The sequence below is a fragment of the Lithobates pipiens genome, unplaced genomic scaffold (assembly GCF_037356315.1).
Source record: "Lithobates pipiens isolate NorthernLeopardFrog02 unplaced genomic scaffold, aLitPip1_a1.2 Scaffold_19, whole genome shotgun sequence".
Classification (NCBI taxonomy): domain Eukaryota; kingdom Metazoa; phylum Chordata; class Amphibia; order Anura; family Ranidae; genus Lithobates; species Lithobates pipiens.
The window spans coordinates 179,458,606-179,473,575 of record NW_027507764.1 but is presented as its reverse complement, the minus strand read 5'-3'; the positions used below and the strand labels follow the sequence as shown (position 1 = coordinate 179,473,575).

The 14,970-nt window shown below is 48.8% G+C and overlaps 1 protein-coding gene across 1 annotated transcript in view; it reads right to left on the bottom strand.

Annotated features, from left to right (window-relative positions):
- The window catches only part of LOC143996459 (prostatic acid phosphatase-like), a 162,345-nt gene that overhangs the window by 76,181 nt on the left and 71,194 nt on the right, over positions 1-14,970 (bottom strand). Inside the window, exon 4 of the mRNA XM_077491513.1 lies at positions 12,087-12,239. Coding sequence (XP_077347639.1) covers positions 12,087-12,239 — 153 coding nt within the window. The remainder of the gene's footprint in view (positions 1-12,086; positions 12,240-14,970) is intronic.

The following is a 14,970-nucleotide window of genomic DNA, read 5'->3' as shown; positions in this document are numbered from 1 at the left end:
AAAGTCTTGCAAGCAGCTTCTTTGCAGCGCTGTAGGAATACACCGCTCTTAAAGTGCCCCTGCCCATTGAAATCTCTAGTGGCACTTTGTGGGCGGTTTAAACCATTTTTCAGTTAAAAGCGCTGCAAAAATGATGGTAAAGAGCTGCTAAAAATAGTGGCGCTCTACCGCCGACACCCAGGCCTTGGCAGTGTGAAAGCGCTCTTAACCACTTACAGAGCGGACCATTTTGCTGGTCAAAGACCAGACCACGTTTTGCGATTCGGCACTGTGTCGCTTTAACTGACAATTGCACGGTCGTGCGACGTGGCTCCCAAAAAAAATTGATGTGCTTTTTTTCCCCACAAATAGAGCTTTCTTTTGGTGGTATTTGATCACCCCTGCGGTTTTTATTTTTTGTGCTATAAACAAAAATAGAGCGACAATTTTGAATAAAACGCATTATTTTTTACTTTTTGTTATAATAAATATCCCCCAAAAATATATAAAAAAAACATTTTTTTCCCTCAGTTTAGGCCGATACGTATTCTTCTACATATTTTTGGTAAAAAAAAATCGCAATAAGCGATTATTGATTGGTTTGCGAAAAAAGTTATAGCGTTTACAAAATAGGGATAGTTTTATGGCATTTTTATTAATAATTTTTTATTATTTTTTTTTTACTAGTAATGGCGGCGATCAGCGATTTTTATTGTAAATGGGACATTATGGCGGACACATCGGACATTTTTGACACATTTTTGGGACCATTGTAATTTATACAGCAATCACTTCTATATAAATGCAGTGATTCCTGTGTAAATGACACTGGCCGTGAAGCGGTTAACCAGTGGGTGACAGTGTAGGGGTTAAGTGTTCCTAGGGGTGTGTTACTAACTGTGGGGGGGCTGGGCTTTCATTTAGTGAACACTGATCTCTGCTCCAATCACATGGAGCAGAGATCAGCGTCACTAGTTTCTAGGCAGAATGGAGAAATGCTGTTTACAATGGCATTTCTCCATTCAGTCGTCCCATGAGACGATCGCGGGTATGCCCGCGGTGATCGAGTCCACGGGACCCGTGACCGGACTCACAGGGGTCAGTCCGGCGCGCTCGCGATGGCAGGTTTGAAGATTGGACATACCTGTACGCCAAAATATGCCTGTCCGTGCCATTCTGCCGACGTACATCGGTGTGCGCTGGTCGGGAACCGGTTAAGGAGAACTCATCCTTTCATGTTAAGGGTGAGCCGATTTGAACTTATGGCATCAACAGCTGACCAACCACTGTGTTATATTTTACCTGAACTGAATCAGCCAGATAATGAAGCAGCTATGCATGGCAACCAATCAGCATCTAGCTTCATTTTTCAAGCTTCACTGATCAAGCTGAGACTAGAAGCTGATTGGTCAATATGCAGAGCTGCTCCAGATTTTGTCTGCTCTATTGTACTTATTAGTACTTCCATTTAGGGCAGTATTCACTCTCCCTGGGACAAATGCCCCGGACACAGGCTTCTTGCAGTCCAGTAATTTGTCGCTGGTTGCATACTGTCCTAAATATGCATTCAGCTTCGTGGACATCCCAGCCCCATCCAGCTGCAGCAGCTGTCAGACTCTGACAGGGTGATGCCTGCGGTGCTGGATGGTGCACCTGTGCCCTCCAGCCACAGCTTAATGATAAACACCCAATATGAATGAGGCCCCCTGTTGGGACTAAATATGTAAGTACAGTAGGCAGTCTCTTCCACTCTTCTACACCTATTCCAAGATCCTTTGAATAAAAGCAGTTATGTTAAGGTTTAGTTAAATCGTGTCATTGTGTATGGTTTACTTGGAAGGGATTTTTTTCTAACAATTAATTTAAAAGAACCATATTTTAGTATCGGCAGGTATGGAGAGTAAATGACAGTCTTAAGGTGCCTATAGGCTTTGTTTTTGTTTTTTTACTAAAGGCAAATCCACTGTGCACTACAGTTGATGCTGTGAGTAGTGATGGACGAACTTCCGACGGGACGTTTCGCGAACGCGAAACGCGAACGGACACAAACGTTCGCGAAAACGACCGTTCGCCGCGGGCTCCATTGACTTCAATGGGAGGCGAATTTCGCAAACCTTTAGGTCGAATTTGCGGCCACGGGGTAATTATTAGGGGGTAGCACGTAGTCCCACCACCTGGACAATAGCATAATACATGTATGAGGTGAATTTGGGATCGATAACTACAAGCATTTTTTTTTTATTTGGGAAATTGTTCTGACAATTCAGGACTATGGAGCTAATGAAGGCAATGGAGGAGAGGGAAGGTCAGGGACCAGGGTAGGCAAACAAGAGGGTGCAGGAGATACAGAGCACTGACAGCAGCACCGTAATACAGAGCACTGACATCAGCACCGTGACATACAGCGCTGACAGCAGCTCCGTGACATACAGCGCTGACAGCAGCTCCGTGACATACAGCGCTGACAGCAGCTCCGTGACATACAGCGCTGACAGCAGCTCCGTGACATACAGCGCTGACAGCAGCTCCGTGACATACAGCGCTGACAGCAGCACCGTGACATACAGCGCTGACAGCAGCTCCGTGACATACAGCGCTGACAGCAGCTCCGTGACATACAGCGCTGACAGCAGCTCCGTGACATACAGCACTGACAGCAGCTCCGTGACATACAGCGCTGACAGCAGCTCCGTGACATACAGCGCTGACAGCAGCACCGTGACATACAGCGCTGACAGCAGCTCCGTGACATACAGCGCTGACAGCAGCTCCGTGACATACAGCGCTGACAGCAGCTCCGTGACATACAGCGCTGACAGCAGCTCCGTGACATACAGCGCTGACAGCAGCTCCGTGACATACAGCGCTGACAGCAGCTCCGTGACATACAGCGCTGACAGCAGCTCCGTGACATACAGCGCTGACAGCAGCTCCGTGACATACAGCGCTGACAGCAGCTCCGTGACATACAGCGCTGACAGCAGCTCCGTGACATACAGCGCTGACAGCAGCACCGTAAGCAGCCCCAGGAGGAAGTCAGCACAGCACAGGGATGGTGTGATCCCCTCATAATAAGAACCCCCAGGAGGAAGTCAGCACAGCACAGGGATGGTGGGAGCCCCTCATAATAAGAACACCCAGGAGGAAGTCAGCACAGCACAGGGATGGTGGGAACCCCTCATAATAAGCAGCCCCAGTAGAAATATGACACCGCTCAACCTCTTCAAAGAGGAGGGTAGGGGCATATAGTACGGTGTGCTTTTTTGGGTCAGGGAAGTGAGCCAAATGAATTAAGAAGGTCTGTGTGCTTGATTCCAAAAATTGTTTATAGACATATACATGGTCTACTGATCACATGTGTTGAATTCCTCCGAGATCCATGCCTCATTCATTTTTAGAAATGTGAGGTAGTTAACACTGTGGTGAGCTAGGCGAGTACGCTTATCGGTCACAATCCCCCCTGCTGCGCTGAACGTCCTTTCGGACAGGACACTGGATGAGGGGCAAGCCAACAGTTCGATTGCAAATTGGGCAAGCTCTGGCCAGAGGTCAAGCCTGCCCACCCAGTAGTCTAGGGGTTCATCACTCCTCAGAGCGTCCACATCGGCCGTTAACCCAATGTAGTCGGACACCTGACGGTCTAGGCGTTCCCTGATGCTGGATCCGGATGACACCTGTCGATGGGTCGGCTGAAAGAATGACCTCATATCCGAAGTCACCAACACATCTTCAAACCGGCCTCTTCTTGCAGGCGCTGTTGGATTGGTACCCGCAAATCCTTCTCTGGGAGTGGGAATTGCTCCTCTGCCAGCGCACGCAAAAGCAGAATGCAGCATTTCTCGAAGCAAGGCCTGGAAGTGCTGCATTCTGACAGCCCTCTGCGACGGCGGTAACATTTCCGCCATTTTGTGTTTGTACCGGGGGTCTAAGTACGTTGCCACCCAGTACTGGTCCTTGACCCTCATGCTTTTTATACGGGGGTCCCTATTAAAACACTGGAGCATGAAGGCCCCCATTTGCACTAAAGTGGAAGCGGTGTGGTGGCCTGGCTCCTGCTCATCATCCAGGATAATGTCGTCCTCTTCATTCTCCTCTCCCCATCCTCGCACAACAGGGATCCCAGAAAGGTTTAAAGCATGCTCTTCTTGCTCCTGCTCATCCGCCCCGGCACCATCCTCCTCTGACTCCTCATCAGACTCCTGTTGTTGACTTGTCTCAGATAGAGTAGCCCCCCCTGGGAATTCATCCAGCATTGCGACTTCCTCATCTTCCCGCTCCTGCTCCTCCACAGCCTGATCAATGACACGACGCAATGCACGCTCCAGAAAGAAGGCATAAGGTACCATGTCACTGATGGCGCCATGGCTGCGACTGACCAGTTTGGTGATCTCCTCAAATGGCCGCAGAAGTCTGCATGTGTCGCGCATGAGCAGCCACTGGCGCGGTGAAAAAAAACCCAGCTCCCCAGAACCGTTTCTTTCGCAGAGTTCATACAGGTAGACGTTAACTGCACGTTTCTGCTGGAGCAGCCTATCAAGCATATAGAAGGTTGAGTTCCATCGCGTCGGGCAATCGCAAATAAGACGTCTGACCGGCAGATGGTGTCGCCGCTGAATGTCAGCAAGGCGAGCCATGGCCGTGTAAGATCTTCTGAAATGGGCCGAGATTTTCCTTGCCTGCCGCAAGATGTCCTGGACCCCAGGGTATTTGACAAGGAATCGCTGCACGACCAAGTTTAAGACGTGTGCCATGCACGGCACGTGCGTGATTTTGCCCTGTTTCAATGCGCTAAGCAGATTGGCACCGTTGTCACACACCACTTTACCAACTGTCAAATTGAGCGGTGTTAGCCACTCATCTGCCTGTGAACGCAAAGCTGAAAGGAGTGCCGGGCCAGTGTGGCTCTTTGCTTCCAGGCACAACAGACGCAGCACGGCATGGCAACGTCTCACCTGGCATGTGGAATAGGTTCTGGGGAGCTTGGGCGGTGCAGTGGAAGAGACGCTAGCAGCGGAAAAGGAGGAGGCAGCTGAGGAGGAGAGGGAGGAGGATGGAGTAGGAGGAGGAGAAGAAGAGTCAGGCCTGCATGCAATCCGTGGCGGTAAAACCAAATCTACACGGGTGCCACGGGTTACATGCTTGACGGCCGTCAGAAGGTTCACCCAGTGGGCAGTAAAACTGATATACCTTCCCTGCCCGTGTTTGCTAGACCACGTGTCTGTGGTCAGATGTATCTTGGCACCGACACTGTGTGCCAGAGATACATTCACTTGCCGCTGAACATGGCCATATAGCTCTGGGATGCCCTTCTCTGAGAAATACTTCCTTCCTGGGACCTTCCATTGTGGTGTTCCAATGGCCACAAATTTGCGAAAGGCCTCCGAGTCCACCAGTTTATATGGCAGTAGTTGGCGGGCTATGAGTTCTGACAAGCCAGCCGCCAACCGTTGGGCAAGAGGGTTATCCGGCGTCATCATTTTTTTACGCTCAAACATTAGGCCCACGGAAGCCTGCCTTTTTGCAGAAAAATGTGAGCTTGGCGTGATGGAAGGTGGAGTGGAGGACAATTGTGAGGAGAGAGGAGAAGGAGAAGTAGAAGACGAGGCTGGACGGTGAGAGCCTGCAGTGTGGCTTTGTGTGTTCCGTTGCTCCCACTGGGCTCGGTGATGGCTGCTCATGTGCCTTCTTAAGGCGGTCGTCCCTAGGTGAGTATTGGGCTTACCGCGACTAACGCGTTGACTGCAAAGATTGCAGATGGCAACGCTATTGTCAGCAGCGGACACGTTAAAAAAAGCCCACACTGCGGAGCCATGTGCCGGTGTCCTGGGAGCGCCAGATGTGACCGTACATGGTCGATGACTCGCTCCTGATACATTTGCAGTCTGCTTTGTCCCTGCTGTGCAATGTAAGTCATTGCTGCTTCTCCTCCCTATCTGCTGGTCCATATCTCCCTCTGAACTCCCCTCCTCTTCCTCTCTTGTGGGCACCCACGTGACATCACTAGACACGTCATCATCAACGTCACCTTCCCCACCGCTATAAGTAGAGTAGGCAGCAACACCGGGGACCAACCTCCTCCTTGGGCTGATCTGGGTACTGGCGTCAGACTGCTGAGTAGCGCTTGTTGCTACCTCCTCTTCCTGATCCAATACCAAGAGTGGCTGCGCATCAGAAATGTCCTCTTGATATGGATCGGAAAATAATTCCAGTGACTCAAGCGGAAGGTATGTGGTGGTGGTGGTGGTGGTCGTGTTGTTGGTGGTAGTGTCTTTGGGGGTGCACATAGCAGAGAGTGAAGAAGAGGGTGCAGATCGAGAGGATGAGGAGGGTGCAGAAGAGTAAGGCTGAGCGAGCCACTCAACCAAGTCTGGTGCATCCTTTAAAGTAATTGAACGCACCTTCTGCAACTTCCCACTTTGGCTCAAGCCTGTTGCTCCTGCCCTACCCCTACCACCCCTGCGGAAGGGCCTGCCTCTTCCTCTGCATGTCATTTTTTAAATGACCCTGTGACAAAACTCTTAGTCCCTATACCGCTGAAGGACTGCTGCAGTATAGGTGAGCGGTCAGCAGTGGTGCACGTCAACCCTATCTATTGTGGACCTATAGCGGTCCTTACAGAACAGCAGACTGTACCGCACTCAAGCCTATGTACCGTAGCACCCTATACCAAGTTACCAGTCCTTATAAGAACTTTTGTGGACCAAGCAGGTTGTGTATTAGTGTTTAGCAGACTGTACGTCAGTCCCTATACCGCTGAAGGACTGCTGCAGTATAGGGCAGCGGTCAGCAGTGGTGCACGTCAACCCTATCTATTGTGGACCGATAGCGGTCCTTACAGAACAGCAGACTGTACCGCACTCAAGCCTATGTACCGTAGCACCCTATACCAAGTTACCAGTCCTTATAAGAACTTTTGTGGACCAAGCAGGTTGTGTATTAGTGTTTAGCAGACTGTACGTCAGTCCCTATACCGCTGAAGGACTGCTGCAGTATAGGGCAGCGGTCAGCAGTGGTGCACGTCAACCCTATCTATTGTGGACCGATAGCGGTCCTTACAGAACAGCAGACTGTACCGCACTCAAGCCTATGTACCGTAGCACCCTATACCAAGTTACCAGTCCTTATAAGAACTTTTGTGGAACAAGCAGGTTGTGTGTTAGTGATTAGCAGACTGTACGTCAGTCCCTATACCGCTGAAGGACTGCTGCAGTATAGGTGAGCGGTCAGCAGTGGTGCACGTCAACCCTATCTATTGTGGACCGATAGCGGTCCTTACAGAACAGCAGACTGTACCGCACTCAAGCCTATGTACCGTAGCACCCTATACCAAGTTACCAGTCCTTATAAGAACTTTTGTGGAACAAGCAGGTTGTGTGTTAGTGATTAGCAGACTGTACGTCAGTCCCTATACCGCTGAAGGACTGCTGCAGTATAGGTGAGCGGTCAGCAGTGGTGCACGTCAACCCTATCTATTGTGGACCGATAGCGGTCCTTACAGAACAGCAGACTGTACCGCACTCAAGCCTATGTACCGTAGCACCCTATACCAAGTTACCAGTCCTTATAAGAACTTTTGTGGACCAAGCAGGTTGTGTATTAGTGTTTAGCAGACTGTACGTCAGTCCCTATACCGCTGAAGGACTGCTGCAGTATAGGGCAGCGGTCAGCAGTGGTGCACGTCAACCCTATCTATTGTGGACCGATAGCGGTCCTTACAGAACAGCAGACTGTACCGCACTCAAGCCTATGTACCGTAGCACCCTATACCAAGTTACCAGTCCTTATAAGAACTTTTGTGGAACAAGCAGGTTGTGTGTTAGTGATTAGCAGACTGTACGTCAGTCCCTATACCGCTGAAGGACTGCTGCAGTATAGGGCAGCGGTCAGCAGTGGTGCACGTCAACCCTATCTATTGTGGACCGATAGCGGTCCTTACAGAACAGCAGACTGTACCGCACTCAAGCCTATGTACCGTAGCACCCTATACCAAGTTACCAGTCCTTATAAGAACTTTTGTGGAACAAGCAGGTTGTGTGTTAGTGATTAGCAGACTGTACGTCAGTCCCTATACCGCTGAAGGACTGCTGCAGTATAGGTGAGCGGTCAGCAGTGGTGCACGTCAACCCTATCTATTGTGGACCGATAGCGGTCCTTACAGAACAGCAGACTGTACCGCACTCAAGCCTATGTACCGTAGCACCCTATACCAAGTTACCAGTCCTTATAAGAACTTTTGTGGACCAAGCAGGTTGTGTATTAGTGTTTAGCAGACTGTACGTCAGTCCCTATACCGCTGAAGGACTGCTGCAGTATAGGGCAGCGGTCAGCAGTGGTGCACGTCAACCCTATCTATTGTGGACCGATAGCGGTCCTTACAGAACAGCAGACTGTACCGCACTCAAGCCTATGTACCGTAGCACCCTATACCAAGTTACCAGTCCTTATAAGAACTTTTGTGGAACAAGCAGGTTGTGTGTTAGTGATTAGCAGACTGTACGTCAGTCCCTATACCGCTGAAGGACTGCTGCAGTATAGGGCAGCGGTCAGCAGTGGTGCACGTCAACCCTATCTATTGTGGACCGATAGCGGTCCTTACAGAACAGCAGACTGTACCGCACTCAAGCCTATGTACCGTAGCACCCTATACCAAGTTACCAGTCCTTATAAGAACTTTTGTGGAACAAGCAGGTTGTGTGTTAGTGATTAGCAGACTGTACGTCAGTCCCTATACCGCTGAAGGACTGCTGCAGTATAGGTGAGCGGTCAGCAGTGGTGCACGTCAACCCTATCTATTGTGGACCGATAGCGGTCCTTACAGAACAGCAGACTGTACCGCACTCAAGCCTATGTACCGTAGCACCCTATACCAAGTTACCAGTCCTTATAAGAACTTTTGTGGACCAAGCAGGTTGTGTATTAGTGTTTAGCAGACTGTACGTCAGTCCCTATACCGCTGAAGGACTGCTGCAGTATAGGGCAGCGGTCAGCAGTGGTGCACGTCAACCCTATCTATTGTGGACCGATAGCGGTCCTTACAGAACAGCAGACTGTACCGCACTCAAGCCTATGTACCGTAGCACCCTATACCAAGTTACCAGTCCTTATAAGAACTTTTGTGGAACAAGCAGGTTGTGTGTTAGTGATTAGCAGACTGTACGTCAGTCCCTATACCGCTGAAGGACTGCTGCAGTATAGGGCAGCGGTCAGCAGTGGTGCACGTCAACCCTATCTATTGTGGACCGATAGCGGTCCTTACAGAACAGCAGACTGTACCGCACTCAAGCCTATGTACCGTAGCACCCTATACCAAGTTACCAGTCCTTATAAGAACTTTTGTGGAACAAGCAGGTTGTGTGTTAGTGATTAGCAGACTGTACGTCAGTCCCTATACCGCTGAAGGACTGCTGCAGTATAGGTGAGCGGTCAGCAGTGGTGCACGTCAACCCTATCTATTGTGGACCGATAGCGGTCCTTACAGAACAGCAGACTGTACCGCACTCAAGCCTATGTACCGTAGCACCCTATACCAAGTTACCAGTCCTTATAAGAACTTTTGTGGACCAAGCAGGTTGTGTATTAGTGTTTAGCAGACTGTACGTCAGTCCCTATACCGCTGAAGGACTGCTGCAGTATAGGGCAGCGGTCAGCAGTGGTGCACGTCAACCCTATCTATTGTGGACCGATAGCGGTCCTTACAGAACAGCAGACTGTACCGCACTCAAGCCTATGTACCGTAGCACCCTATACCAAGTTACCAGTCCTTATAAGAACTTTTGTGGACCAAGCAGGTTGTGTATTAGTGTTTAGCAGACTGTACGTCAGTCCCTATACCGCTGAAGGACTGCTGCAGTATAGGGCAGCGGTCAGCAGTGGTGCACGTCAACCCTATCTATTGTGGACCGATAGCGGTCCTTACAGAACAGCAGACTGTACCGCACTCAAGCCTATGTACCGTAGCACCCTATACCAAGTTACCAGTCCTTATAAGAACTTTTGTGGAACAAGCAGGTTGTGTGTTAGTGATTAGCAGACTGTACGTCAGTCCCTATACCGCTGAAGGACTGCTGCAGTATAGGGCAGCGGTCAGCAGTGGTGCACGTCAACCCTATCTATTGTGGACCGATAGCGGTCCTTACAGAACAGCAGACTGTACCGCACTCAAGCCTATGTACCGTAGCACCCTATACCAAGTTACCAGTCCTTATAAGAACTTTTGTGGAACAAGTGAGTTGTGAATGTTTAGCAGACTGCAGCAGAAGGGCAGCAGTCAAGTATAATATCCTTTCTATATTTGGAAGAAAGAATATTATACATGTACAAGCCTATTACTGTACCACTGATACCAGTCCTGAAAAGAACCTTTGTGGAACTAATAATAACAGCAAGTCTTTAAAATTACCCTCACTGCCTGACAACACTGCTTCCTTCCTGTCCCTATACAAATTGGCAAAAAAAGAGAACGATTAGTGGTTACTGGAACAGCTCTTTTGTGGACCTTGATAGTAACAGCTAATGATGATGATGATGATGATGATGATGAAAGACTAATCTGGCTGTCCCTGTAGCATACACCGTCCTTTCCCTTTCTCTAAACTAACAAAAGACACTCAGGCTGCTGCAAGAATCAGCAGCACAGCAAACCTATCAACACCTAACACCTATACCAGTCCTGAAAAGAACTTTTGTGTACCAAATAGCTAGTGGTTTATCTCTCCCTACTCCACACAGGAACCTGTCCCTATCTTAACAGAAGAAAGAATGTAAAATGGCCACCGGATCGGGTGTATTTATAGGTTAGGGGGAATGTACAAGTGTCCATGTGCTGTCATGTCTCAATTGGCTGTCCTGTATCACATGATAAACGTGTCACCAAAGGTTAAAGTTCTTGTATACATTAAACACGTAAGTCCGCCGCGGCGAACGACGGAAAAAGGCGTTCGAACGTGCGGACCGCGAATGTCGGAAATTCGCCGCGAAACGACCGCCGGGCGAACCGTTCGGCCATCACTAGCTGTGAGCACTGGGTTATCATGAGAATCCGAAGCTGTAAGAATATTTATTAAACCTGACCTCATATTCCTCCAACATAGTTGTCAGACACTGGTGTCAATGTCATTCCGAAATAAATTAGATTCTTGGCTGATGCCCAATATTCAAGTGGCCATGGTCACCACATGGTCACTTTAACTCAATGGGACACCAATGAAAGAAGCATAAATATACTTAACTTTCCAGTGGGCCTGTGTATCAAAAAGCTGCCACATCTTCACTCTCCAGCTGAATACTTGCTCTCCTGCTGCTGTGGTTCTTCACACCAACACATATGTCCTGTAATGATGTATAAGCCAGTGGGAGGAACAACAGCTGCTGGCAGGGGAGCACATCTGGAAGTGCAGAACACTTGCAGTAGCCGGGGACAGGAGAAGCAGTGACTTTTCAAGACATGGACCACTGTAAAGGTAAGAATATTCACCTTTTTTTATTAAGAGATGACCTAATGGATAAAATTGACTCAGTGGAACTCTATAATAACTGCGAGTCAAGCTGAGAATTGCTACTTCAGTTAAATGGTACAGAGCACAGCTACTTACATTTGTTCTCATAGACAGCTATCACAGTAAAGTCCAAGGTAGCTGTGGTAACACAGGCAAACAGCTGGAGGGATCCAAAAGCTGAGGAAGAAGCACCCTCCGCTGGAGCTGAAGTACTCTGGTAGCAATCAGGGAGGTACTCCCCACTTTAGCTGAATGTTTTCTGGAGAAGATGTGTGCTATTAGGCTGTGGCCTAGCTGCCCGCACGACTGTTTTGACAGTGAAGGACATCTCATCTGATTGCAAGTGACTGCAGATTACTTGCCCAGCTCCCTTTTGCCTCATCAGTTGTTGACCAAGTAAGGGAAACAGACAAATGTATCTTCGCTGAGTGTGTCAAGGAACTCCACGAGTTGTAGAAAAAGAAGTTAGAGGGGCATATGCCTGCATCTGAGCAGGGTGAGTAAACGGGAACTCCTCTACACTAAGTAATACTCTGCAAATGGCTCACTAACAAAAGCAGTAAAATAAATGTTGTAAAAATCGTATTAAAGTATATGTAAATCATTACTCACGTTATCCTGTGACTGAGGAATTGTATGAACAGGTATTGGTTGCCAGGCAATACTAGCATTCCAGACTTGCCTGCCAGTGGGTGGGAACAAGCCAGCAAGATTAGCCTGAACACTCATTAATGTACGGTCCACATCTGTGCTTCTCACAAAAACCTATGGTACAAATATTTTACAATAGTATTGTTATTATTATCATCATCTGTCTTATTAAGCACAAATATATTCTACAGGAATATATAGACTATACAGTCTCTAAAGAAACTGCCACAGCCATACTGACCTACTTACACAATAGAGTCAGCTATAAGTAGAAGGGAAGGGAAACTTCAGGCAAAAATGAGTAAATAAGGTGATTTCCCCTATTTTTAAGATGTGTCAATTGGCAGAAAAATAGGAATTTGCCTACAGCTTACCTGCAAAATCCTTTTATTGGAGTACATCACGGGACACAGAGCAGCTATAGTAATTACTAGCTGGGTTATACGCCACCTATAGGTGAATGGACACTGGCACACCCAAAAGACAGGAAGTTCCCCTCTATATAACCCCTCCTATACAGGAAGCACCCCAGTTTTGTAGCAAAACAATGAATAGCCCAATAAAGAGGGGAGACCACTAGGTAAAAGGATTTTACAGGTAAGCTGTAGAAAAAATCCTATTTTCTTTATGGTACATCAGGGGACACAGAACAGCTATAGTAATTACTACTGGGACGTCCCAAAGCAATGCCCCTGAGGGGAGGGAGACACACACAATGCAGGTCACCATCAAAAATGAGGATCTATATTGCCGCCTGCAGCACACCGCACCCAAACACAGCATCCTCCTGCCACCTTACATCCATTTTAAAACATTTTGTAAATGTATGTGTAGCGGGGTCTCTTTAAGAACTATAAAACTACTGTTCCCAGAACCCCGCTGGTTCCCAGGATGCTTTGAGTTATGCCCCAGAGACTTATGGGGGAGGAAATATAAGGAGGGGGAGAGGCCTAGTTCGCTCTCTTTGGACACCCCCCCTCTCTCCTAGCAAGAGGAGGTCTGTGCTGAACTGCTGAAAGCACAAGGCCTGAAGCCTGGGCCTTGTGCTCTTTTCCAAAGAGCTCTCTGCCAGCTTAGTTGCACCTGAGAGACATTTTCTCATCTTTGCTGCAGTACACCAGAAGGATTGAAGACTGGGAGGTCGGTGGATTTCTGTTCCTAGACGAAAAGGCAGAGAAACCGGACTTGGACTTGTCCGAGTGGTGAGAGCTGTTTAAAGACAGATGCTTTATCTTTATTATTCGTTTGGATTACAAAGTTGTTCTTCAAGTGCACCACCGAAAGATTGCTAGCGAATATTGTTTTACTGGACTTCCATTTAGATCAGTCAGGCCTGACTGCATAGGTAGATAGTGTTGGGTGTTAGTTTACCCATGCAGGGAAGTAGCTGAAAAAGGGCAGCGTTAGAGTTGCATAGCAATACTTTATTACCGTATATACTCGAGTATAGGCCGACCCGAATATAAGCCGAGGCCCCCAATTTACCCCCAAAAAAACTGGCAAACTTATTGACTCGTGTATAAGCCGAGGGTGAGACATGCCTGTCCATCCCTGTGTGTGTGTCCGTCCCTGTGTGTCCGTCCATCCCTGTGTGTGTGTGTGTCCATCCATCCATCCATCCCTGTGTGTGTGTGTGTCCATCCATCCATCCATCCCTGTGTGTGTGTGTGTCCATCCATCCATCCATCCCTGTGTGTGTGTGTCTCCATCCATCCATCCCTGTGTGTGTGTGTCTCCATCCATCCATCCATCCCTGTGTGTGTGTGTCTCCATCCATCCATCCATCCCTGTGTGTGTGTGTCCATGTGTGTGTGTCCGTGTGTGTGTGTCCGTGTGTGTGTGTGTGTGTGTGTGTGTGTGTGTGTCCAGCCTACCTGTGTCCCGAGCCTCCGTCCCGTGCCTTGCCTCCTTGCCTCCGTCCCGTGCCTTGCCTCCTTGCCTCCGTCCCGTGCCTTGCCTCCTTGCCTCCGTCCCGTGTCGTGTCGTGCCTTGCCTCCGTCCCGTCCCGTGCCGTGCCTTGCCTTGCCTCCGTCCCGTGCCTTGCCAGGATCGCCTCGGCGGCCATTCTAAAATTCAAAAGCCCCGCCTCCGCCTCCGCCTGTGATAGGCGGAACACTGAATTTCCCAGCAGCCTGTGTTCCGCCTATCACCGATATCGTCTCATCCTCGTACTACGGACGAGGATGAGACGATGTCCGTGATAGGCGGAACACAGGCTGCTGGGAAATTCAGTGTTCCGCCTATCACAGGCGGAGGCGGAGAAGGAGGCGCGGCTTTCAAATTGTAGTATGTCCGCCGTCTGTCTGCTCGATACGCTGATCGAGCAGTCAGACGGCGATGACTCGAGTATAAGCCGAGGGGGGCACTTTCAGCCTCAAAAAAGAGGCTGAAAATCTCGGCTTATACTCGAGTATATACGGTATGCTGATTACTCTGTTTATCTTTATTACTGATTACTGCAGGGACCTGATTATGTGTTGCAATCCAAATGTTTGATTCATGTTATTCCTTTTATAAAAACAATAAGTAAAGTCAGTTATATACTTTCAAGGATTGTCTATGAGCTTGAGTTATCCACCCACGCACACACACATATTTAGAGTATAAGCGATTTAATGTGTATTGCTAGATACTAACTGTGCCAAAGTGGGTAGTGCAGATTGCCGGGGGGTTGGCGGAGCTGTGCTCAGGACCCAAACCAAACTTGCGGCCCTCTTAAGTGAGGGTATCGCTATACGTGGGGGCTCGTAAATCTGGGATTTCTGAGACAGCGGTGAACACGCCAGAGGTACCGGCATGGACCCACAGGGAGTCAGAGCGTGGTGTGAAGCGGCTAAGGCCGACC